The sequence below is a fragment of the Hypomesus nipponensis genome, chromosome 23 (genome assembly GCF_054491055.1).
Source record: "Hypomesus nipponensis isolate SF chromosome 23, ASM5449105v1, whole genome shotgun sequence".
NCBI lineage: Eukaryota > Metazoa > Chordata > Actinopteri > Osmeriformes > Osmeridae > Hypomesus > Hypomesus nipponensis.
In genome coordinates this window covers 24,483,027-24,508,649 of record NC_140383.1, presented here as the reverse complement: position 1 = coordinate 24,508,649, position 25,623 = coordinate 24,483,027, and the positions used below count along the sequence as shown (strand labels likewise).

Here is a 25,623-nt window from a genome sequence, read left to right as displayed (position 1 = left end):
AAAAGTTTGTTCAAACACAAGTCTTTAAAAATTACGTTTCGTGAAGAAATCCAGTGCATTCTTTGAATGTGCCAACAAATTCAGACCCACATGAGGATCAGTACATACATGAGGATGTTCCTCTGTTGATTCTTTACATACATGAGGATGTTCCTCTGTTGGTTCAGTACATACATGAGGATGTTCCTCTGTTGGTTCTGTCATTATTCTCTGTCTTATTACATTCAAACTGGAGTTCCAGAAAGAGAGTGTTAAAACCCACCTACAGACAAAATGTGTTGAATGCAATTCTCCTTAAACAATCTATGGAAATCATAAATAGTACTGTTCAATTTACCAGTACAAAGGATTTTTACTGAACATCATCTTCCCATTAAAGACCAAAACAGCATTTATCAGTGAAATTTATTAGCATGACCAGATAAAGTAGGACACAGGTTATAAAACAGGCCGAGGGTGGAGAGGGTGGAGGTGCATGAGCTGCAACAGACGACCTGTTTGCGTGCTTGCAGGGGTCAGGGGTCAGGGGTCAGGGGTCAGAGGGTCAGGGGTCAGGGGTCAGAGGGTCAGGGGTCAGGGGGTAACGTCTCAAGGCTCTACTCTCGTCTGCCTCGGCCAGTTTTCAGCCAGGAGACAAACTCCTTGGCCGCTTGGTCCTGGAGGTAGGAGCTGACGTCGCTGGTGTAGGTGCCGTCCGCATGCCGTCTACTGGGATTCCTGCAGCAGGGGATGGACCGGTCAGTTTGGGTTGATGAACGCAGATCCCAAACTTTCTTTTCAAAAATATCTTGTCATTTCTTTTTTATATATTATATCTATGGACAAGAGTTACTGGCTCCCATGTGCATAGTACACACTGAACTGTATATTCATGAGTAAAAAAAATCCTTAATTGACAACTTTGACTTCACTGTACAATGTTGTCTTTTTTTATGGCATTGCCATGAGTTGTTAATTTCCTGCGAATCTTAATGCCTTTCTGTCACAGTATGGTGCTTCAACACTGTAAAAGCTGTGCTGTGCAGAGTCATGCATGAACAAGAAACACTATAATCACAGTATCCAATTCACTAAGTGCCAAAAATCATCTTTCTCATGATCCCATGCCAGTCGGCTCAGAGAACCAGACAGTCACTCACCCACTTCGCTTTGAGTTCTTCAACCACTGGACGAAATCTTGTGCTCTCCTCGTCTCCAGGTATTTACTGTAGTCGTTGGAGAAAGTTCCCTCTGAGTGTCTCTTCATGGCTGTGAGCTCGTTTGGGTCATTGAACATCAAGTCTTCTGTCAGGCTGGAAACACAGCAGACAGACGTTGAGTTGAATGAAAACATGAGAAGCTGTTCCGTAATCAGCTGAGGAACACGTCTTACCTGGAGTCCTCCTGTGTGTCCCCATCAGACACCTGGCAGCTGCTCTGGACCAGCACCAGCAGCAGGAGACCAGCCAAGGAGTGGGCACCTTTCATCTTTTGAACTCCTGTGGAGAACAGCGTGAAGACGGCGGTGAGCTTCCCCCAAACACTTCATGAGGACTGAATCCCAACTCAAGTGGAACCGTACAGACTGTTCAAATGAAACTTCTAGAAATAAAATGCCACTCGCTGGGGCTGTGGGATGGTGGGGGTTTGAGACGTTAAGGGTTGGAAATGAGAAAGGAGGAGGCACTCACCTGTGTTACTTCCTGGAGAGCTTCTGTGAGAAGGCTGGATGTGGATGTTTAAGCTTGGATCTTCTCTGGTGTCGTCTTCCCTCGGGCTCCCTGGAGCTTCAGAATGCTCCCTGCCTGGTCTGGCAGCCTTATATAGCAGAGCTGGGTGACAGTGTACCCAGGTGACACCCTGCACACACACGCCACACACACGCCACACACACCCTGCACACACACTCCACAAACACTCCACACACACCCTGCACACACACTCCACACACACGCCACACACACCCTGCACACACACTCCACACACACTCCTCAAGCCCTCCTCAGCACGATCGCTATTACTCTCGACCCATTACTCAGGGATCGTCTCAATGCACTGATATTTGTTCATTCAAAGACTGTCTTTGTTTGAGAAGGATATGTGGACACTTCCCGAGGTAGAAAAAAAAACCTGTCACTTAAGGTGTTAAAATCAAACACGATTCCATCCTGTCAAACTAAATCAAATAATTATACAACTTCCTACCATCTGTGTTCAGGTTGGATTGAGTGGGAAACATAACTCTCTGTGGAAACATTGCATGAAGATATATTCCCAGTGGAATGTTAAAATCTCTTATTTCAACGTTCTTAGAATATCTAAATAGATTTTGGTTGCTTATCTTCCTCCTTAATAACTGGAACATATGGAGCAATAAGGCTAATATTGTCTAGGTGACATTTAAGACTTTAAACAGCATCTGTGATCTCTGTAAAACTCAATTTATTAACAGGTGTCTAATACACAACACAGCTCTTGCTTTTATAGTACTGTAGACAACTCGAGGTAACAAATAAACTACTTGGGAATAAACACTTTAAATTAAGGATACTTTAACTAACATGTAACTACATATCAATCCCCTGAAAGGAAAAGTTATCAGACCTCTAAGAGGACTTGCAATGTAGTTGCACTTTATTGACTAAGTACGTGTTAACATTTATCTTGTTTTGGGGTAAGTTTATGTTAACATGGATCTTGTTGAACACAGCTGAACCCAACTGCGTCGGACTTCCCCTTTTCAACATTCTCTTCTTCCCCTCCCCCATACCGAGTCTTCTTACACTTGTGTTATAACCCGTGCCGCTATTACGTACCACTGAATTAAATTGCAATGTGTACCTACACTGTTGTTACCATAGGTATTGCCACAGTATGTCGTTACACAGTGCTTAATGTAACTTTTATATAAGATGTGAGACACTGCTTGTGTTGATAGCCTCACCAAACAAATCATGTACGTATACATGCAACAATAAAGAGATAATAAATGTATAAACATCAAAAAGTTTCAAGTTTATTTTTTTTATCTGGCCACATAAATTGAAACATACAAGTATTATTTTCTAAACCATCTAAAAATGGTTACAATATTCATACTATATTCATGTACAGTTTATTTGTATCACGTGTTGACTACAATGAAAAGTGTTCCACAAGAGTCAGTGCAACAACATGTTTGTGTTATAAGTAATGTCACAAAGTCCACTGATGTAAAGTTTACCAGAATATAAACATGCAATGGCTTGAAGAACATCATGGTAAATAGTCACATTTTCTCTATGATTAAGACACGATTAATCTATAACAAATATCCAGTTATACAAGTCTTACAATATTAATTGTACATTAAAACCTCTACAAAAATGACCAAATTGAATCCTTTCTTTAGATTGAACTGAACAAACTATACAAATGAGAAGCAGCAGTTCTGCCACAGTCACATATATTCATCAACGATAAAAAGACAGTTTTAGATGTGACGACAGGAGGTATGGTTTATTTGGAGTTGATGAGGCATTTCTGAAGGAAATGACTCATGTGGGTGTAGACATGGTGATAAGCAGAACCCCCCAGACTGTGATCCTTGTCAGTGTACCACTGAAACAAGAAGAAGCACAAACATCTGGACTGGATCACATTCAGTCACAACCTCTCAATCATTTACAGTAAATCACATTCAGTCACAACCTCTCAATCATTTACAGTAAATCACATTCAGTCACAACCTCTCAATCATTTACAGTAAATCACATTCAGTCACAACCTCTGAATCATTTACAGTAAATCACATTCAGTCACAACCTCTAAATCATTTACAGTAAATCACATTCAGTCACAACCTCTGAATCATTTACAGTAAATCACATTCAGTCACAACCTCTGAATCATTTACAGTAAATCACATTCAGTCACAACCTCTGAATCATTTACAGTAAATCACATTCAGTCACAACCTCTGAATCATTTACAGTAAATCACATTCAGTCACAACCTCTAAATCATTTACAGTAAATCACATTCAGTCACAACCTCTGAATCATTTACAGTAAATCACATTCAGTCACAACCTCTGAATCATTTACAGTAAATCACATTCAGTCACAACCTCTGAATCATTTACAGTAAATCACATTCAGTCACAACCTCTGAATCATTTACAGTAAATCTTGATTTCAAAATAATTGGGTGTGCTCATGCTTTCGGCGAGCACAACCATTGTTCTCTCACATATATATTATTATTATTTTCCCACCCCTAAGGATCCGTCAATATATGGACTACATAGACAACGTTGGTGTCCAAAGTTTAGTCTTGGTCCCGATTGAGTTGCTTGTATTTTTATTTACGTTCCGTTGCACAGTTTAGGAGGTTACAAAGTTTTTGTTGCAAAAAGTGTATTTTGTGCAAGAAGGGAACTTCGTGCTCGCCTACGTCACAACGTCAACGCACCTTAGCAGCGACGCATAGATACTACGTGCATAGACGTGCACGTAGTATCTAAAGCAAGTATCGTATCGTGCCATGGTGTACTAGCAGCATCATACATTTAAGCAAGACTTGCATGTACAGTAAGTAATGTCACATTAAATAATGAATCTCAACTCAAGCTTTTTTTTTTTTTTTCGGCACATTCAGTAAGGTTTGGCAAGCAACATCAGCTAGGCTAGCTGGCTCGCAGCACAATTCAGCTTCTCCACACAGGGCTCTAGACTGAGACCAAATGGTCGCTTTTGGCTTTTATACTGACAATGATCGCTTCCAGCAAACTTCTTTTGAATGAGCCATTTCCCCCTAAATAAATATCAAGCTTATTGACGTGTTTGGGGGAATATTTTCAGTTAGCAGATGGTACTGTTTAAATTGCAATTCCATCTGAAAAATACTGCTGGTGACAATGTTGTTAGAATAGCTTGTTGTTGTTAGGGGGTTCAGCTTGTTTCATAATAAACTGACCGATCTGCAACCGAAGCAAGCAAGCACACCCTACAATTTCCCCAGAAATTGTACCCTCTCTAGTATTGAAATTGAAATGTATTCAGACATGTAAATGTTTGTTTTTCAGGTGGGCCTGCTTTGCACCATCCCTGGGGTTACCTCCTCAACGACACGCTAATCTATGATGAGTAACAGTATACTGAAGAATGGCAAGTGTTCAACATAATTTCAGAGAAACTCCATCACATCTTAACAGATCAATTCCTGACGGCACACCAATATTTACCATGGCCTCAAAGTCCACCTGCTGGTCAACCAGGGCCTGTGAGATCTGTGCCGACTGCTGAAAATGAACATTGTCTGAAGGACATAAAAAACATTTGTTAGAGCTTAACCATGAGGCAGTCTGAATAAGATCATAACTCCTTTGTAGATCACCTGAATGTACTGGTAGTTGATGTTGTGCGATGTGATAGAGTAATTGTATTATGGCTATGCAGAAGGAACATGTTTTTGTGTTCCTGCAGACAGCAACACATACCATCTGCTGTCCCATGGATCAATAAGTACTGCACGGATTGGAAATTACGGGCTCTACTTGTAACTGTTGAATTCTTGTAAGAATCAGGATTTTCTGCAGGTTTGTTCATGTAGCGCTCAGTATAGACAGCATCTGGAATTAAACACAACTGTCTTTTGGATGGAATTCATAGTGCTTGGTATATGTAGGAATAGATTGTTATACACTATATTACATACCATAATACTCCCACTTAGCTACAGGAGCAACAGCTATTCCACACTTAAAAAGCCCACTTCCAGAACCCAGAGCCATGGAGGTGACATAGCCGCCATATGACTGAAAAATAGGTCAGTAGAATTTGATGAAATAAATTGAATACCAATCAATAAAATAATTTAATAAATAAATACATTTGAATTAAAATGAGAACATCCCCCAAAAAGCAGATTATTCCAACATGCAACTTACCCAGCCCCAGATGGCTATTCTCTCTTTGTCGATAAAGCCCATATCAATGAACTTTCTGATGGGGAAAAGGGGGTTCTATAAAACAATCTATACTGGCACATTAGTCATGAAATTAAACATGAAATGAGACATGGAACAACATTTAAAAACATGAAACATTAAATAGTTTTTCCCCTTTTGGTTCATGAGCATCTTTTACCTCACAGCTGTTATTTGGTCTTCCACCTCAAATGTTCCAAGGCGTCGGTAGATTGAGTGCATTATCTTGTCACCTTGGTAACCGGTCCCTCTTCCATCAAAACTAGCGATTATAATCCCCTCGGTGCTGGCCAGGTATGAGCCCCAGTTGATTCTGAAGCGGAACTCTGTATTCTGACTGCAAGGACCACCATACCTGTGAGGGACATCCGCAGTGACCGTTACACGGTTATACTGGACAGCTGGGAAAGAAGTGACACACCCAGGATTGAACATCTTCTCTGTACGTACACATCAATGAGAAGGGGATACTTTTTGGATTTCTGGAAATTTGGTGGCAACGTCATCTGATACCAAAGATCTGTTGGAATATAAGAGAGGTTGGTGAGTCACAGGAGAGAAGAACGTTAAGATGTGCCAGGTGACCCCCACACCCTCCCAGGTGACCCCTCCCCACACCCTGCCAGGTGACCCCTCTTCACAACCTCCCAGGTGACCCCTCTTCACACCCTGCCAGGTGACCCCTCTTTACACCCTGCCAGGTGACCCCTCTTCACACCCTCCCAGGTGACCCCTCTTCACACCCTGCCAGGTGACCCCTCTTTACACCCTCCCAGGTGACCCCCTCCTCACACTTTCCCAGGTGACCCCCTCCTCACCCTGCCAGGTGACCCCCTCCTCACCCTCCCAGGTGACCCCTCCCCACACCCTGCCAGGTGACCCCTCTTCACAACCTCCCAGGTGACCCCTCTTCACACCCTGCCAGGTGACCCCTCTTCACACCCTCCCAGGTGACCCCTCTTCACACCCTGCCAGGTGACCCCTCTTTACACCCTCCCAGGTGACCCCCTCCTCACACTTTCCCAGGTGACCCCCTCCTCACCCTGCCAGGTGACCCCCTCCTCACCCTCCCAGGTGACCCCTCCTCACCCTGACAGGTGACCCCCTCCTCACCCTGACAGGTGACCCCCTCCCCACACCCTGCCAGATGACCCCTCCCCTCACCCTCCCAGGTGACCCCCTCCTCACACCCTCCCAGATGACCCCCTCCTCACACCCTGCCAGGTGACCCCCTCCTCACACCCTGACAGGTGACCCCCTCTTCACCCTCCCAGGTGACCCCCTCTTCACCCTCCCAGGTGACCCCCTCCTCACACCCTCCCAGATGACCCCCTCCTCACACTCTGCCAGGTGACCCCCTCCTCACACCCTGACAGGTGAGAGAGGTGACCCCCTCTTCACCCTCCCAGGTGACCCCCTCTTCACCCTCCCAGGTGACCCCCTCCTCACACCCTGCCAGATGACCCGTCCTCACACCCTCCCAGGTGACCCGTCCCCACACCCTGCCAGATGACCCGTCCCCACACCCTGCCAGATGACCCCCTCCCCACACCCTCCCAGGTGACCCCCTCCCCACACCCTGCCAGATGACCCGTCCCCACACCCTGCCAGATGACCCCTCCCCACACCCTCCCAGATGACCCGTCCCCACACCCTCCCAGATGACCCGTCCCCACACCCTCCCAGATGACCCGTCCCCACACCCTGCCAGGTGACCCGTCCCCACACCCTCCCAGGGCACTCTGGTCCTCTCACTCTCAGGCTCACCAAATCCAGCCACTTTCAGAGTGCCACGTTGAATGGTTGGCATCTTAAACTCAGTCAGAATGTGTTCAAGCTCTTTGTTGTCCTGAAGTACCAGAAGCTCTGAAAGAAAGAAATACAATATCAACTGTATTTACCAACTGAAAACAGTCTAATATTAACCCTCTTAATTAATTATAACAATGGGGGTTTTCTAACCCACTTGCAACTACACTCCTGTACATTTTCAGTCTAAACCCAATTGTAACTACCCAAATTAATTTAGTCAAACTGATTATTTTAAGAATGAGGTATGCCACAGTATGGTCAGAATAAGACCCAACCCCACGTTAGGAACAGCCTTGCAGTTTGGTGTTCTAGAATCTCTGGCATACCTGAGCCAGAGCCTCTGTTGTCCCTGAGAGTGATCAAAGGAAGACCAGGTCCTGTTGAGAGACACAAGTAGACACCAGTGCTGCATGAGACCCACTCTACATCCACCCCTCAGTGCTCAGGGCCTGCTGCTCACGGCTGACTGGACACAGCCCCTCCACTAGTCCAGGAGTGCCAGCCGGGTCTGTGCATGGAGCATGGATGAGTTAGTGCTCACATGTGATGAAACGGGGAAACTGACCGTAGCAATCCATGCGGTAATACGAGGCGTCTGTGCTGAAGTACGCTGAGTTGTATTGACACCTGTCCTTGTACAAGTCACAGGTGAGACACTGGGGCGCAGTGGGAATGTTGCCCAGCACAACCCTGGATAAGATGCAGAAAACAGGTTTGATGAGTTCACACCCACAACTCAACAATGCTAACGTGCAGTAAAATGTAAAAAAACATGTTTGTCAGGATTATGTTGCAGATGCTGTTTTGTTCTGTATCCCCAACTAGTTCCTGAAGAGCACTGGTATGGTTCTGTACTGTAATTTTTTGCTTCTGCCATAATTGAGCATTTCTTTCTACTCATTTGCTGATGTAATTAGCTGAATCGGGTAAGTTAAAACTGAGGTTGGATAGAAATCCTACAAGAGGGAAGCTCTCCAGGAACCGAGATGAAGGGCTGAGAAGTCTGGTGTCTTACTTGTAAAGATTTCTCTGCCCAGGTCGTCCTTGATGCTCATTACTTATATAATATCTGTGATAAACAAAACATTCAGTTTCCACACATATTTCTTCCAGGCAACACATGCACTAAATACTACTGATGTGGACGTTCTTACATGGCATCTTTTGTGAGTTTGGAAATGTATATGACCTCCCACTTCCCCGAGGTAATGGGCGTTGCTGTTCCCTTTGGAATAATACACAGGTATCTTCAGAAGTCTATCATTTAATATTGTATGAGAGTTCATGCAACACCCTATCTAGTGATTCACTCCATATGAACATCACATTTGTTCATTTTCATCACAAAAATGGTTTTGTGTAAAAACGTACATCTTTGACCTGATGGATGTGTTTGTATCCGTTTGAGTCACTCATCACTTTGTAGAAAGTGAGGTTGTCCTCCGCAAAGAAGGCCGGAAGGGGAGAATACTGAAGGAAGAAAACCACTGACAAATTATTACGTTATACTTCCTGCACATAGCATGCTAGAGTGTGCTGGTACAAAATGCTTCCTCAAAGTCAACTTACATGACCAATCCAACCCGTCTTGCTTGTCTGCTCAAATTTCTACAGGGAACAAAATGTTGAACCCCTTTTAAGACAATCGCCTTGCATCCTAGATCACTGACTCCATGTTGTTTATTTTAACCACACGGTTGACTCTTCACCGACGGCGTACAGTACCTGCTTCTCATTCCAGCCGTTTCCATCAAAGTCATATGTCTGTAAGAGGACATGATCCTGCTTCCTCCTGAGCCACTGAACTGCAATGCGTTCATCTGTCACCCACACCACTGAACTCAAATAGTGATCGCTGCGTTCAAACAAACAGAAGGACAAATCTGGAGACACCTATTTTGTCGTGTGGAAAGAAACGACCAGATAAACACACTTCCATTACGTTAACAGAAATAGCACAGGTGCTTTGGGTGTACCTTGAACCAACAGCTTCTGGAACTACCACCTGAGTGCGTCCGGTTGGGCTGTCAGTGTCCACTACAAACAGCTTGACCTTGGGAATCGTTGAGCCAGACTTGATAGGAAATACAAGGCATTAGCAAACGTTAAGTTGCATGTACAGTATGGTGAATATTAATATAAGTAGTATTTCATGTATATCCAGTAGCTTGAATACATTAAATAATCCCTAATATGCACATATGAAACTATTGAATAGCATTGACTGGGTGAAAGCATTAATCATTGACTTGATAAAGCACACAAGGCTACCCACCTTGGGGTATGGGATGACCACTGTCTTGGGGTACTGCTCTGGCCCGTAGAATGGATATTCGATAGTGTGCACTTCAGTGTCATTAAACTCAGCATATGCCAAAAACTTCCCAGTTGGTGACCACCATACTGCTTCATTTGATGAAAAAACCTCCTCTGAAGAAAGGAAACCAAAACATCAAAGATGCCACCAGATACTTGACCTTGTAACCTCGACCTGCCCCCAGCCTTCTCTTCCCTTCCCCCTCAAAAAAGAGAAAAAGCGGTGAAGGTACTAACCTTCGTACACCCAGTCAGGGACGCCATTTAGGATCTGATTCTCCTTTCCGTTGTGGGTCACTTGAATGGCAGTGGCTCTGGCATACGGTTTCAAATAAATGTTGTAATTCCAGATGTAGGCCTGAGGGAGGGATTCCAGTTATTGCAGATTCCCTTCCTTTTCTAGTTCCTCTCACAGCCTGACGGCTACTCCGTGGGAACAGCTCGACATGGAGCTCTTCTAAACATGTCTCACACTTTTAACTCCTGGCCTCTTTTGCATGTTTATCCGTCAAGGCCAAAATGTTTCCATACTTTCCATGGGAGGAAGATAACACTACCTGCTGAGGTATAGGCTTCACAACATGGTGACTCCTAACCATGTCATTCCTACCCATGAAGGACTGAGATTCATTGTGTGAAATATATGATACAGCATTACACCCTATCAGTTGGATATCATGTGTTCTTGATAGGTTTTCATAGCAGAGGACTAGAATGTAGGAGATTTGTTTTTTTACCAGTTTGTTTCCACTAGGGGCCCAGGTTAGGTATTGCACAACTTCTGGAATGTTTACTGGAGTAATGAATGTTCTAAGGAATAAAAACAGACAATGAAATACAGACCATAATATTACATCTGTAAATAATCTATAATATAATGGCTCTCCTGATTCTGTCAATCAACAACTGAGGTTTTTTCTTCACAAATTCGATGAGACTCTAGAACTCCAAAATTGACTTACGAACTTTCCAGGTCAAATAAGGAGTATGACGCGTTGTACGAATGTCTCCATTGCTGTAGAAACATTAAACAAGCAACAGTAATGGGTTACTTTTACTTTTCAATGCTCATATTCTTTTCCTGTAGAGGGTTAATAGGTAAACTAAAACATACAACGGGAGTGTTGAATGGTGAATCAATAACTACGTGGATTTACAAAGATCCCCTGGCAGACTCACGTAAAGCCCCTAGGGGTCTCTATTCTGCTAGTTTACTGTAACTTCAGAGATGTAACAGCTAGCTTTAGGCCTAGACACTTTCATGTCTGGAATAGGGGAGAAAAATTACCTTTGTGTAGTTGCTTTCAAAACAGACATATTTGCGATCAGCGGACACAAAATACCCTGTAGCTTCCACTTGTTCCTGCAACATCAATGCTTTAGGTAAATACACGACCGGTGTACACAAGGGTGTGAAATCCCCATTCAAGTTTTCTTACAAAGGTTTTGTTGCTCAGAAATTGAGATGTCTCCTTGGTTTCAACATTGTAAAGGATGACATTGCCTTGTCTTGTTTTATGCAGGTACTCATGATCTACAGGGGAAAAGGAAACAACAAACTGTTTCTACAATCCATTCACCTTTTTGAAAGAATCGCAAACTTTGAACTGAAAGACTGTTGTGTGATACCTGATATCCATCGCAAATTATATGGTCTGTTTCTAATAGTGTCGTTGAAATAATCGTCCAGGGTGAAAGATCTCTTTGTGCCACTGGCATCTCTTCCTGGAACAAGAGAATCCACTTGACTGTTGTTTATAACAACACAAACACTGTACAGTAATGGGCCTAAAACTGTTACACGCTGTAATGTCATCTACCTGACAACGTCTAATGAAACGTGAACGGAAACGACATTCCCATTCCATACAGATGATCAATAGTTCAAAGGTTGAGAATGAGATGGACAAAAAATATGTATACAGCACTGTTGCTGATCCCTCCGCAAGTACACCTCACGGTGCCACATGGATGCACACGTTAATCGGTAATAGGTGATGTAAAGTCACTTGCATCAATAACGGTTTCACTCTCCAGCCAACAGCCGAAAAGTGATCAGCGCATATAGGCCTATCAGACTGTTGTGAAGACAACCGATTTTGTCCTTATTTATTCGAGTTCTTTAAAAGGATTCGTTTTCCGCAACAAGTCACAAGCTATATTACAAAAGATACCCCAAACTTTCCGTCACAATATATTGAGGTCCATGTTTAAATAGGCATGTATAACAAAAAAAGTAACTTACTGTTCAAATAAATTGCAGTGGGTACAGTTATTAACGTGATGACGACAGCCGCCCCTACCAGCCCCCAAAACACCTTGCCGCAGCCCTGTAAAGGTGAGGGTGAAACTAAGTTGCAAAAACCTTCTGTGAAATCCACAGCATAGCGTATTCTACGAGGAAAACTTTGGCATTAGTTTTCATCAAGTTAAATGTTGCTTGGTTGCTTGATCTTCAAATTAATTGTTACGCACTTAAAGTAGCCTTCGTTTTCACTTAAGTAACCTAATCTCTTATTTTTGAAAAGTGCATCATGAAAGCACCGATTCGAAGTACAGGTATATTTACTAACCATGGTAGCACCGTTGCTGTTAACGACATTCACTGGCGAATGGACATTCAGCTCTCAATCTGAGGAATCCTAAAGGCTTGCGGACGTGGATCACAGGCGACTTCGAGTGCCGAGTAATTGTATCGCTAACAAATGGGAAAAAAAACCTAAACAAGACAGCTGCACTTTGATTAAACCATAACTTCATCAACTGAAAAACGTAAATCCTTCCCATCGGACAGAAATTTAACTTAGATCCTCGTTTACCATTTAACTCCGTGATGTATCCGCGAGGAGAGTTGGAAATTGTTACTAGTCAGAGCGATGCCTCCTCGAAGTCAGCGTAACTTTCCTTCAACGCTGAACTTGTTGGAACAATGGCTTCTCGACCACAGATCATAACTAACCCATATTTGCAAAAAGGAAAACCACGGTACAGTAGCTTATATCCGAGCAAGTGTTAATTAAGGTACACAAATTCCTCCGTCTCTCTGATAGTGTAACATTCAGGTAGGCTACAGTTCCTTCTAAATATGAATTGGAGGTAGGCTACTTTATTTCAAATTGTGACCCTAAATGCGGACGATAATCATAATGACCATAACCAATGGTTACGATGAATATTACGCACTGTATGATATTAAGTATAGAAAGACTTAGTATTTCATGGACAATTCATTGTTTATCACCAATTATCGACAACTGATACACACATTGTAAGCACTGTACTCATCCGTAATTTTGTGTCAGAAGTACACAAACACAAAATATACAATCCCACTGAAAGTCTTAACCCAGAAAGAGTTTTTAGTATTTTGATATTTTAATAATACATGTTATCCAAAATCTTATCTGCAGCAAATGCAATGTATGTGGCTGCATATATCCATGGATGGCATTCCCTCAACCTATGTCTTGAAAAAATCTTGAGTGTGTGTGTGTGTGTGTGTGTAAAGGGGGGGCACGAGGGGGAGCAGGAGGGGGGGCAGGAGGGGGAGCAGGAGGGGGGGCAGGAGGGAGAGCAGGAGGGGGGGCAGGTGGGAGAGCAGGAGGGGGGCAGGGGGGGGGCAGAAGGGGGAGCAGGAGGGGGGGCAGGAGGGGGGGCAGGGGGGCCGACGTCAGAGCACCACCCTCAGAGGACTGCCAGAGGAAGTGTGTCACCTAACCTGTGATTCATTCATGTTGTTAAGTAGCTAACTTTGCTTCTTCTGATTGACGTTGTTTGTTCGTGTTGGGAAAGGGCACCTCTCTTGGCTTCACACTGATTCAACACACTTGTCATGTCTGACCCATACCCCATACACATTCTCTTCACTGCGTAAACAAAATCAGTTTTTCAAACTGATGAAAAGTTCAAAGAGAAAAAAACAAAATTGCTCACTGCGGTTATAACACGATTGCAATCAAATCAATTGCTTCCTCATATTTGGACTGCAAATTAAAAAAGACACACATACTGTAACATGCAAACACTACCACAATGACGGCAACGTGATTCCATTTGCTGTGCCCCAGCCCCTACATGCTGTCGTCATCCTCCTCAGAGCTGTGAGCCACTAGACTGGCATGCTCAGCGTAATCAAAGGCAGGGAACTTGATGGCGAGTTCACTCCACTTGGTGTAGGTCTTGTTCCTTCCATCGAAGGTCACTACGAAGTGTTTGATGTGAAGACAGGGACAGTCGATACCACGGAACAGCATCATGGAGCCCCACTCCTGGAACAGCACACAGTCACACGTCAGACACGGTTCTACAGAGAACTCTCTCCTGTAAGGTACTGCACATGTACCTGCGGTTCCTATTCAGTCATTCATTCAGAAGAGACTTTTATCCAAAAAAGAGGGGGTGGGAAGGGGTGTTGAACCTTTGACCTCTTGAGCTGTAATCTAGGGCTCTAACCACTGAGCTACACCCTCCCCTAAGTACAGAAAAGATTATGTGTCATCTGATTTCAAGAACCAGAAGAATTCATGGAAACCTCACCGATAGTCAAAGACACATTCCATTACAATGGACCCAGGCAGGTTTGTACCAGTAACATTGTCACACTGTACCTGTCCACAGTCCTTGCAAGCTATGACCAGGTTGGTCTCATAGTCCAGCATCCTCTCACGAAGGGACGTGTTTTCTCTTTTGATAAAAAGTTCACTGAAAAAAAAAAAGAAAAAGAAAAGCTGTCAATTTGCAAATCATTTATTGTATTGCTATAGTATAGTATTACCAGCTAGAAAGAGATTTGTTTAAACTTCTTACCCAAACTGTGCAGAAACGTTGACTCTGTGCATACTTTCAATGATCTGAATGTCTTCACCAGAGCAGACTGTTTTGCTGCAGCCTTTACAGTTGAACATCACTTTGGACGGACTCTCCATCTTCATGGCTTTCTGCTTCTTATTAGTCTTCTTCACTCTGTCCTCCATAATAGCCTGGAGCTGATACTCTAGAATCTAGCAGAGCAACCAAACACTGGAAATAAGTTTGAGCTCTGTGGGTTTGGAGACTTCTATACGAGTGTGACTCTAGTGTGATAAAGTCATTTAACAATGAATCAACCCCTTCTTTGTGATTCAGGATATTCAAAACAGGACTGACCTACAGGAAACTGAACACCCTGCGCTTACCCTTTTCTCATACACTGCTGGATCAAGCTTCTTCACTTTCTCGATAGCCTTGCTCATCATGCTCTCGCGGTACTCATTCACATGCTCCCGTTCAGCCACTCCTGAGCCCTGCTCCTCCACCAGGATGTAGCTGCTGTCCTCTGCTCTGCCTCGGCCCCGGGCCTTACAGGAAACAGGAAACAGGAACAACATCCAAGAGTCAAGGTAGGACTCATACTGACGTTTTCGTGTAGAACACATTTTTAGCCCAGGTGCTGTATAGGGTGAGATATGAACTTGCAACCCTCTGCAGTCAAATACTCATCTATTGAGCTTCACCTATAGAGTTGGTCATGAGGATGACAAGTATTTTGGTAAGCCATCAAACCCCCCCCAAAACTGACTAGACAAGGTTTTTACTTTAGTTCAGATTTGGCTTAGGCAGTTATCTCTTCGAAATCCCACTGACCTGGATCATGGCTATCTCATTGGTCACCAGGGCATATCGGATGACAAAGTTGCACTCTGCTATGTCCAGACCCTCCTCCGCCACAGTGGTGGCGATCAGCAAGTTCACTTCTCCGTTCCGGAACTTTTTCAAGGCCTCCCTTTGTTCAGCCTGAACACACATTGAGGGACAGAGATCAGTCACATGACATGGTTGGAACAGAGATCAGTCACATGACATGGTTGGAACAGAGATCAGTCACATGACATGGTTGGAACAGAGATCAGTCACATGACATGAAGCATCTACCGTAGAGCCCAGAACCCATGGAAGGTGACCATGTAAACAGCGATGGAAACATAATCTGGTAGTCCCAGAAACTTGCATTAAAACACATCTTACAGGAGTGTACTCACAAGGGTCATTGGTTTCACTTCACTCTGGTCTCCCGCTCCTATCACGTAGCACGCTTTCACTCCCACCTCGGCAAACTTTGGGTTGTCCTGAACCCACTGGCTTAAAGCTATGGCACTGTTACGGGTTTTGGTAAAAATTATCCCTCGCGCTTCCATCCTGCTCGTAAACTCCTGAAGAACGGTGCTTCTCAGCTGAGACAAGATGTTATTCTCATACTCCGGATGCTTGGTCAACTGCTGCAGTTGTGCCTTCTTTCCTGCAAAACAGGGATGACGAGAACTGTGTCTTACAAATACAGATGACCATTTATCTAGCTCCCATCTCTGCGTGTTGGTGCCTGTGTGTTGTTATACTACAGTGAAACACACTGTACTGTTTTACAGTACATTATCAACAACCTGTGCTTGTGTTGTCGCTCCAGTATTGTGCTGTACCTTTAAAGAGATCGAAGAGAAACATCTCCGTTTCAGTTATATTTATGGGCGGGTCCTCCTCCAGAGCCATTTTCTTCTTCTTCTCTTCTTTGTAGAACTTGTGCAGGAAGCTGAAGGCGTCTTTCATGCGGATGGTGTTGCTCAGGTGCAACGCCTCATTGTACCTGCGAAGGTGTTCCGCACAAACACGCACCTTCTGGTTCTCCTCTTTTGCAGCTGTAAGAAAGAAAGATTCATATTCTCCTATCCTGTGTTTGTGAAGGTTTATTTCAATTTTTAGGGTTAGGGTTAGGAATACATTCAGGCTAGTTGGATCACACTACTTTATGGGAGATGTAGTTTTATTTGACGTTGTAGAAGAGGGGAACTCTTACCATTTTGCTCCATCAGAACTACCCACTGCTCGTAGTTCTGGGTGCCCAGGTCGCAGGTGGGAGACAGCTCACCACGGCCATGGATGTCATTCATGATGCCCTTGATTACATCCCCGAAGGGATCCTGGAAAAAGAGTTTCAAGTCTGTGTTTGTTTTCCTGGAACAATACGTCAGTGAGGTCATCGAATCATGGAGGCTGCAGGGACTAATTAGCTTGAGCAAAATGTGATAAAACAGAGCAACGTTATTAACATCAAAACTCAAAATAAGGTGGTTTGAAAGTTTTTATGATTCCGAAAACTTGGCTTCGAGACTTCCTTGGAAAGGCGCTAATAATGGAAACAATGTTTACATTATAGTTAAACAATGAAGCCCTTTCTTAGATGTAGGCCTACTATTGTTTTACTTTCCAATCAAACCAAATCGGCAAATTCAGGCCAAAGGGGTGTTTAATCTCTAATAAAACCTCTACCTCATTCCTCTCTTCAGCCGTAGCAATCCTCTTATGTGGTTCCTTCTTTTTAGGTCCACGATTCTCAGTCCTAGTCAAGATCTCAGAAGCATCCAGGTTTGCACAGATCTACAGAACACAAAACAAAGACAGGTCATTGGACACATGATATACAGGGTAATCAGCACAAATACTAGAGGTCTAACAGGAGAATGTAATCAGATTCTTAGGTGTATTATGTCACAGTACTAATGGTGTTTTATCTAGTGGTGCGCTAATGCTAGATGAGCACCACTACAGTTTTAAACAAACAAAAAAGCTGTTTCAGATCTTTCCCTCTGCAGTGCAAGTATGACAGGCAAATGAAGGTTTACGGCTGCCTAGCGCACAGGGGCTGAGTGGAACATTGGAAACAGCTTGGAGGGGCTGAGCGAGGCTCGAACAGAATCAGGAGGGCGAGCCTCGGACCAGGGAGGGGAGGGGATCTGAGTGAGAGGAGATCAAGGCTGTGGGAATAGTATGTGTGTGAAAGACAGACGAGAGAAGGGGAAGATGGGGGAAGGGGGGAACAGAAAGAAAGAAAGAAAGAGGCAGAGCACGCTTAAGTATTTACTCGTAAAATGTGCTCCTCAGCTTTCGCCATTTTATTGGCTCCTCCAACACCAGGTGAGGCAGTGAGGCCCAGGATCTGAGGAATGGGCACAATCTTCTTTGCTAACTTCTTCAACGAAGCGTTCTTCTTCTTCTGTTTCAGGTAGCGGATCATGATCTTGTTGTAGACAGCTCCCTTCTGTGTGTGGTGACACTCATCAATTACAATGAGGGTCAAATCTACAAGGCAGAGAACACATGATAATTATAACACAGCATCAGGATTCATGGGATGCATTTGGTTAGACAGTAAGGTTAGCCCCTCAGCTTGTCTGGTAAAACAGAGAGAACACTACATGGGTTGTAGTCTTAGCAGAGCACCAAGTCTCACTCCTAAGCTACTGCACTGTGCTATAGGGGATGTTTAAACTGCTGCAGGGTTCAAAGAAATGATTTCCCTCCAGTAAAACCACGGTATCTGATCTTCTTGTCTCGTCTCTGGTTTAGAACTTGTACTGTAAATATGGAGGTGGCTTATTTGCACTCACAAATTACACTCTGGTTCGGTGTCTCCCCAAACAAACCAGCACTTTTCTAGGAATTCCAACGCCGCAGTTTGAAACACACCCCACGGTCACCACAACCCCAAAACAAGACTTGTGTGAAATGTGCGTTTCACAGCAATGTGAGATGTGTTACGAGCCAAGAAGCATTCACAGATCGTAGAGGAAGCTGCAAATGCAACTTCTAAAGGGGGTCAGGCAGGCGAGTCTCTGGAGAGCCTGGGAGTGAGGAGTGGAACAGCCAGCCTGATGCAGTGACAGACACTCTCATGTGAATATGAACAGCCAGCCGCTGATGGCTTAAACAGACGTGTGCCTTGGAAGCCAGAGGAAGGGAAAAAAGGAAAAAAAAAATAGCGTTTTCTGAGGCGTTTCAACAAACAGCATATGTTCCACTGAGGGGAAGGGGGCTGGGGTTCCTCTCTGGACTGGGGAGAGCCAACAGTAGCGGACGGGAGAGGGGGAAACAGATGACTTTGACAAGAACCTGTCAGATGAACTCCCATAGGATACAAACATGCAGCTCCTAAACCCTGGCAGTGGCAACCATGCAGGGCAGTTGACTTGCCTACAGAACTCCAATATACCTCTTTGATAAAATATCTCATCAATATGAATATACTGTATACAGTGCAGTATATATGTAAAAGTGGAATCAATGTGACGTAAAAAAAATCTTTCTCTGGAACAGTTTGGACAATTAAGGAAATGTCGAATGTCAAGAAGATTTTGCCAAACCTGATAACTGAATCCCCTCATCGTCGCCATCATTGGCCCTCTCCAAGTAGTTCTCCAGGATCTGGGCAGTGCAGATTATGATATCGTTCGTCTGGACTATCTGAGTGAAGGAGATTTTGAGCTGGGAGTCTCCACTGACTTTCTCCACTTTGTACTGGTGTTTCAGAAACTTCCAGAACTCTGTGGAGTAATGCTGCTCAACCAAGGGCACCTAAAGGACAGAGATCACATAACTTTGAATCAGTGTACGGCTGTAGAGGGCATTATCTGTGTATCAGCTTGTAGCTGCTGCAACAAGATAACGCCCCTCTCCTGGCAGGAGCCTCTGTTTACGAAATGAGTAAATCCAAAGGTTTAGGTGGTGTTGACAAGTGCATGTGTGTATCTTATGGATCTACATTAGGTCTTTGTTTGAGGCTGGGTTTCAGATTGGCCGTGGTCCATGTTGGTCTATGTAGTGTTCTAGGGCGGTCCTCACTGGACTTTGCCTTTCCTGCCACAAACACCATGCTGATGAAAGCTATTTTTCCATTTCCCCTTTGTTTATTTGGATCTCCTGTAGTTTGTTTAAGAAACTCTTCTTAAATAAAAATCTCCCTCCCCTTAATGAACAAGATGCCATACTCAGAGCAGCTCATATGGGGAAGACAGTAGAATACTTACTAAAGAAATGACATGACTGTGACTGTAAAATTACCACTACTGTGCTATTGTAGCTACTTTAACATGTTTTTTATTTAACACTGACACAGTAAAACTATCCTGACGAGAGACAGTCTGAGCCAGGAAATAAGAGCTAAACTGCAATGTTGTAAAATGCAGTTTTTGTTACTCTGAACTGAACCTATCATTTGTGGTGCGTGATACCACATTGATTGATTGTGGCACAGCATTTTCCACTCCACAATATTCCCACAGAATCTCTCTTTCCATCAGTAGACATGTGCATGCCTGACGTGAGTACAGTAGGTCTAGGGAAGAACAGAACGTCCTAGCACGAGGTGAGGCCACAGGTGGTACCTTGTTAACCAGGACCACCACTTTCCCAGGCAGGCCCTCTCTCCTCCTGCCGTCCAGATGTTGTTTAGTAATATACACTGCCACTCGGGTTTTGCCACTTCCTGTCGGCAGGCAGACAATGATGTTTTTCCCCTCCAAGGCAGGTCGCGCAACCTCCATCTGATAATCTCGAAGGACAATGTCAGCTTTCCTGGGGCTTCCGGCAGAACTTGAGGTGTCGCTGCCATCTGTAAAGTAAAGCAGAGCTTCAGTCTGGAGACCTGAACGGTGTCAATGTCAGCAACCTGGAGTCAGGGCCGATGGTTCCTACTCTCTCAGCAGGAAAAGGCTCTGCTTGTTGTTGTTTTGGAGGTTTTGATGTTCCACTGAGCTGTGACCTCAAGCGGTCTGTTAGAATAACATCATGTACATGGCAAACTCTGGATCATTCTGTCAGAGGACCCAGGCCTGTGTTAAGGCTCAGTATTAAAATGGACTGAGGCAGCATGCAGTTATGGAGATTGAGAGATAGGAGCCTAAAGTCAATATGAAGTAGACTGCAGCCTTGGTGATCTCCCAGTCCTGTTGTAGCAGTTCCCAGACCTCAGACTTATTAGCGGAAATTCCATCATTAGCCATGCTAAACACAATGTCAATAAGATAGCAAAGCCACAGGGACTGGTTTTAATTCAAAAATACTGAGTTCCTATTGCCAACTGGAGAGCTCATATGCAACTGCTTTACAGTGATGGAAAATGAACCTAGGACGTGTGCGCTTTCTCTGCCTTAACTGGGAATTCCTCCAAAATACAAGCGTACGTGTATTACATTATACATACTCCGACATGGTGTAACAAATGGTAGCTTGTTGCCTTAATAGTGATGTAATGAGAACAAATGTGAGTTTGTTGGCGAGTAATGAGAGCAATAAAAAAAGGCCCTCATGAGAGACTTGTTTGATTGGCATCATCTGTCTGTGTGGGTGTTCAGCTTCACCTGGCGGAGCACTCCTCTCCTGGCCCACCTGTCATTTCTCCTTCCTCTCCCCTGACTCCCCGCTCCAAATAAAACCTGGATGATGTCACGGACACCCTTCTGGTGGGCTACTGCCAGAAATTGATTGGCTGGCTCAGTGTACCAATCATGTCAGCGATGTGAAATGAATGGGGAGACAGCTGCTTCAGGAAGAAGCAGCTTTATATTTGGCTAGAAGCATCACTCTCATACTAGATTTGTTTTCTGAATTACAACTATTTGGATACAAAATCAAAGAATAGCAATGCAGCGCTGCCCGGCCTGTATAGCATGTGTTTGCAATTAGGAGTCTCGTGGCTACGCTCTGAACATTTGAACATCTGTGAGGTCTGTCAGGATGCACATGGAACACACTTTCTGAGCCAAATAGGACAAGCACTCAGAACTCATCCATTAAAACCCTGTCTTTCATTACTTTGATCTAAAGAGACAAAAAAACAGAATGAAGAGCGAACTCAGCGCCACAACGATGACTCGGCTGAGGAAAATGTGACTAGAGTCCACAGTTTTCAGCTGACTGATTCTGAATTTACGATATTGTATGTCTAACACGCTGGTCGGAACATTTGGCCTTCATTTGAGGCCAGCTTTGCGAAGCTCCCTCCATGACTGCATATTTCCAGAATGTCCACCTTCTTCCAAAGGTGTTCAACCCCGTTCTCTTCCAGATGAAACGTGAGACACTGACTCTGTTTAGCCTAGTTTTGAGGGAGAGCTTCAGAGATCATAACTAGGGACAAGATGGGATTCAGTACAAATATTGAATGATTTGGTGAGGATTTGAAGAGAAATGGACAGTGCTAAATGTATATTTCTGTCTGGGAATTACCTGAGAGTGAGACATCCAAGCTGTCCCTACTTTGCTCTTCCTGTTCTTGGTAAAGATCTAAAAAGATCACAGTAGTCTCTTTACATTTTCTGTACAGAAGACATGCTTATGATCTTATTTTCCTGCAGTCTAAACATAATCACATACAATGCATACATGTATTGTGTGAAGTCAGAAGTTATATATATATCAACAACAAAATGAAATTGGGTACAACTTAAACTTTAATGAAAATGACTCAAATGCCCCCTCTCCTGGTGACTTTGGAATACTGTGACTGACTGACGACTATTAGTACTACTACAGCTACTACTATTAGTACTACTACTGCTACTACTATTAGTACTACTACTACTACTACTATTAGTACTACTACTGCTACTACCATTAGTACTACTACTGCTACTACTATAGTACTACTGCTACTACTATTAGTACTACTACTGCTACTACTATTAGTACTACTACTGCTACTACTATTAGTACTACTAATGCTACTACTATAATACTACTGCTACTACTATTAGTACTACTACTGCTACTACTATTAGTACTACTACTGCTACAACTACAGTACTACTACTGCTACTACTATTAGTACTACTACTGATACTATTATTAGTATTACTACTGCTACTACTATAGTACTGCTGCTACTACTATTAGTACTACTACTGCTACTACTACTAGTACTACTACTGCTATTACTATTAGTACTACTACTGCTATTACTATTAGTACTACTACTGCTACTATTAGTACTACTACTGCTACTACTACTAGTACTACTACTACTTTTAGTACTACTACTGCTATTACTATTAGTACTACTACTGCTACTATTAGTGCTACTACTGCTACTACTATTAGTACTACTACTGCTACAACTATAGTACTACAACTGCTACTACTATAGAACTACCGCTACTACTAATACTAGTGTTTCTACTTATACTTCGACTATATAGTAGAAGCATAAGTATATATGCTTATATAAATATATGTATATATATGTATGTGTATATATATATATATATATATATATATATATATATATATGTATGTATGTGTATATATATGTATGTGTATATATGCATATATATATATATATATATATATATATAAGCATGATTGATGCATGTCTATGTTCAGCCTCTGGTCTGCACCTCTTGGCCTCACCAATCGTCTCTGGAGGAGGGGAGCCCTGACTGAACTGCTCTCACTGAGGTCTCCTGGGACTATCTCCTTGTTTCCCACGAGAGTCTAGCTTGGTGTAGGTGCAGTATTATGGGTGTGTGTCAAGCCCTCTGTGACATAGCTTGTAAAAGGTCACAGAGAAATGCATTTGATTTTATTTTGATTCTACCATTAAGTACCAAGTACTAAGACTGCTACAGTGCTACTACCATTACTGCTACACTACTAATGTTACTACCATTACTGCTACACTACTAATGTTCCTACCATTACTGCTACACTACTAACGTTTATACTATTACTGCTACACTACTAAAGTTCATACTATTACTGCTACACTACTAAAGTTTATACTATTACTGCTACACTACTAACGTTTATACTATTACTGCTACACTACTAAAGTTCATACTATTACTGCTACTAATTCACTATGGTGCAGGTGCACCTTGTAATAAGGATGATCTGACCTGTAGTGTCTAAGGACTCATCCATGCTCATCCCTGATACGCCGCTGCTGTCCAGGGTGTCGTCCTCCGAGCCTTCAGGACTCTGGGCTGCCTGGCTCTGGGTGGGGGCCTGGCCCTGGGTGGGGGCCTGGCTCTGGGTGAGGGCCTGGCTCTGGGTGGGGGCCTGGCTCTGGGTGGGGGCCTGGCCCTGGGTGGGGGCCTGGCCCTGGGTGGGGGCCTGGCTCTGGGTGGGGGCCTGGCCCTGGGTGGGGGCTTCCCCTGGAGGTCCGTCCCCATCCTCACCTGGCTCTGGGTGGGGGGGGGGGGGGGGGAGCAGAAACACTTTAGTACAGTGTGGAATCAATCACTGTACAAAGTTACTTTGGTAGAGGTTGGTTGAGGGGCAGTTCTATGGGCGTATGTGAAACAATTTTAATTGAGGTCAAGTTAAAATCTGTTCCAATGATCTGTAAGGCTTTTTGAATGTTTTACTTATTTTAAACACGATTCCTATGTATTTATATCAGGGGAAGCAGCGTCAACAACAGTGACATTTTACCATTCCCCTCCTCCCCAGGGCTTCCTCCAGTCAGCTCCCTGTACAGGGGAATGTGCTCTGTGTCTCGCAAGACCAGCAGGAAGGTGGAGAACCAGCCAGGAGGACATCTCACCACCCTTCTCAGCAGTTCACGAGCTCCTTCTTTTGGAGTTTTAGCTGAAATCTAAGATATTATTGAACATGATTACACTGCACCGTGTAATGCAGAACTTCTTTCAGCTCCTTAATTAGTGGATTAGTACCCCCCCTTCTGGTTAAACCGTGGAACCACACATAGTAAATATGAACAGAAAATATACAGTTGGCTATATCTACAGCACAATAATACAATTTCATAGACTATAACAGAAACTTTTATATATTTCTACGTATGTAGCCTAATTCAAAACATGCAATGGTGTATGTACGCTACTATGGATCTGAGTTTAGGTCAAGTAGATAGCATAGTTGGCACACAGGCTAACAGACAGTACATAGACTACTCACAACTTCGAGGTCCTCCTGGTTGATAATTTCTAATTCAAAACACCTATGGGACACATCATTAGTCTTCATTTCCAAAAGTGTGGGTGAGAGAACTTCAATAAGTCGGACGCAGTAGTCATTCTCTGCCTCCAATGAGGGGCTTGGAGGGCGACCCTCCACATAACTCGCAGCATGTTGACAACCTGCTGCCGAGAGGGCAACTACAAAGGACCTGAACCAGCCAGCCGGGTACTGTTTTCTGATGAGCGTTTCAATGAGTACGTCAACAGCCCGGATGTTGCTCTCTGTCTTTGCTTTGTTTTTTATTAGTTCTTTTTGGTCTGCGTCTATGAAATCTAGGTAATCCAGAACAGGCTCGACCAGGATCAGTTTGCGCAACCTGGGTTTGAAGACATCGATAAGAGTTTTCCAAACGTTATCATCCTTAGTGCCCATTTCCTCCTCGTCGTGTCAGTACCACCTCGAAGATAGCTGGATGCACACTAGCCAACCGAGTGCACTTTAGTCAGAAGTGAGTGAGCTGGTTGCATTTCAGTGTCAATGAAATCACTTTCGATTTCGTTTCGGTTCTTTTTTGATTGAGCAATTCTGTCACTCGCCGCTGGGGGTCTGTGGGGAACTGTCATGGCCATAGTCTAGGCCCTCAGAGAGGGCCTAATATATTCTAATATATATATATATATATATATATATTAAAAGTAATCTGTTCTTATTTTATTTTATCAATTCATAATTTGACAATCTAGAGACAATGTTTCTGAAATAAACCTTTCATTCCTGTCTATTCAGTTTGTGTTGGAATGTGTGGAGTTAAATGAAAAAAA

The 25,623-nt window shown here is 43.6% G+C and overlaps 3 protein-coding genes across 4 annotated transcripts; all 3 read right to left on the bottom strand.

The window, feature by feature from the left end:
- Positions 1–421: 421 nt before the first annotated feature.
- gcgb (glucagon b) lies at positions 422–1,740 on the bottom strand. Its single transcript, XM_084689776.1, has 4 exons — positions 1,671–1,740; positions 1,373–1,478; positions 1,140–1,292; positions 422–717 (listed from the first exon to the last, which is right to left on the bottom strand). Exons 2-4 carry the CDS (start codon positions 1,465–1,467, stop codon positions 597–599), a joined length of 369 nt encoding a protein of 122 aa, XP_084545902.1. The 5' UTR covers positions 1,468–1,478; positions 1,671–1,740; the 3' UTR covers positions 422–596.
- A 1,252-nt stretch (positions 1,741–2,992) lies between these two features.
- On the bottom strand, positions 2,993–13,613 carry fap (fibroblast activation protein, alpha). Its single transcript, XM_084689757.1, has 26 exons — positions 12,895–13,613; positions 12,649–12,794; positions 12,321–12,405; positions 11,705–11,800; positions 11,515–11,609; positions 11,364–11,438; positions 11,038–11,090; positions 10,813–10,885; positions 10,313–10,433; positions 10,035–10,189; positions 9,736–9,833; positions 9,485–9,614; positions 9,329–9,367; positions 9,131–9,229; positions 8,914–8,984; positions 8,775–8,828; positions 8,325–8,449; positions 8,086–8,136; positions 7,715–7,813; positions 6,398–6,467; positions 6,108–6,302; positions 5,909–5,963; positions 5,677–5,776; positions 5,459–5,590; positions 5,204–5,277; positions 2,993–3,579 (listed from the first exon to the last, which is right to left on the bottom strand). Exons 2-26 carry the CDS (start codon positions 12,649–12,651, stop codon positions 3,478–3,480), a joined length of 2,250 nt encoding a protein of 749 aa, XP_084545883.1. The 5' UTR covers positions 12,652–12,794; positions 12,895–13,613; the 3' UTR covers positions 2,993–3,477.
- A 98-nt stretch (positions 13,614–13,711) lies between these two features.
- Positions 13,712–25,344, bottom strand: ifih1 (interferon induced with helicase C domain 1). 2 transcript variants are annotated; one of them, XM_084689755.1, is made up of 16 exons: positions 24,800–25,344; positions 24,314–24,476; positions 23,776–24,063; positions 22,109–22,165; positions 20,266–20,492; positions 19,246–19,456; positions 17,967–18,184; positions 17,375–17,482; positions 16,902–17,025; positions 16,528–16,743; positions 16,093–16,349; positions 15,698–15,847; positions 15,250–15,411; positions 14,882–15,075; positions 14,683–14,776; positions 13,712–14,343 (listed from the first exon to the last, which is right to left on the bottom strand). In XM_084689755.1, the coding sequence occupies exons 1-16, from the start codon at positions 25,232–25,234 to the stop codon at positions 14,146–14,148; spliced, it is 3,102 nt and encodes a 1,033-aa protein (XP_084545881.1). In that variant the 5' UTR covers positions 25,235–25,344; the 3' UTR covers positions 13,712–14,145. The 2 variants fall into 2 exon arrangements, with proteins under 2 accessions (XP_084545881.1, XP_084545882.1); XM_084689756.1 differs by lacking the exon at positions 22,109–22,165.
- Positions 25,345–25,623: the final 279 nt, after the last annotated feature.

Excerpts from the sequence above, each read along its gene's own strand:
- gcgb (XM_084689776.1), bottom strand. The coding sequence starts at position 1,467 with ATGAAAGGTGCCCACTCCTTGGCTGGTCTCCTGCTGCTGGTGCTGGTC. Across the intron at positions 1,293-1,372 it reads GACACACAGGAGGACTCCAG|CCTGACAGAAGACTTGATGT; the intron begins GTAAGACGTGTT and ends CTGTGTTTCCAG. Across the intron at positions 718-1,139 it reads AAGAACTCAAAGCGAAGTGG|GAATCCCAGTAGACGGCATG; the intron begins GTGAGTGACTGT and ends CCCCTGCTGCAG.
- fap (XM_084689757.1), bottom strand. Across the intron at positions 8,985-9,130 it reads ACATCCATCAGGTCAAAGAT|GGAACAGCAACGCCCATTAC; the intron begins GTACGTTTTTAC and ends ATTATTCCAAAG. Across the intron at positions 3,580-5,203 it reads AGGTGGACTTTGAGGCCATG|TGGTACACTGACAAGGATCA; the intron begins GTAAATATTGGT and ends TTCTTGTTTCAG.
- ifih1 (XM_084689755.1), bottom strand. The coding sequence starts at position 25,234 with ATGGGCACTAAGGATGATAACGTTTGGAAAACTCTTATCGATGTCTTC. Across the intron at positions 17,026-17,374 it reads CGGCTGAAGAGAGGAATGAG|GATCCCTTCGGGGATGTAAT; the intron begins GTAGAGGTTTTA and ends CTCTTTTTCCAG. Across the intron at positions 15,076-15,249 it reads CAGCAGTGTATGAGAAAAGG|ATTCTAGAGTATCAGCTCCA; the intron begins GTAAGCGCAGGG and ends TTGCTCTGCTAG.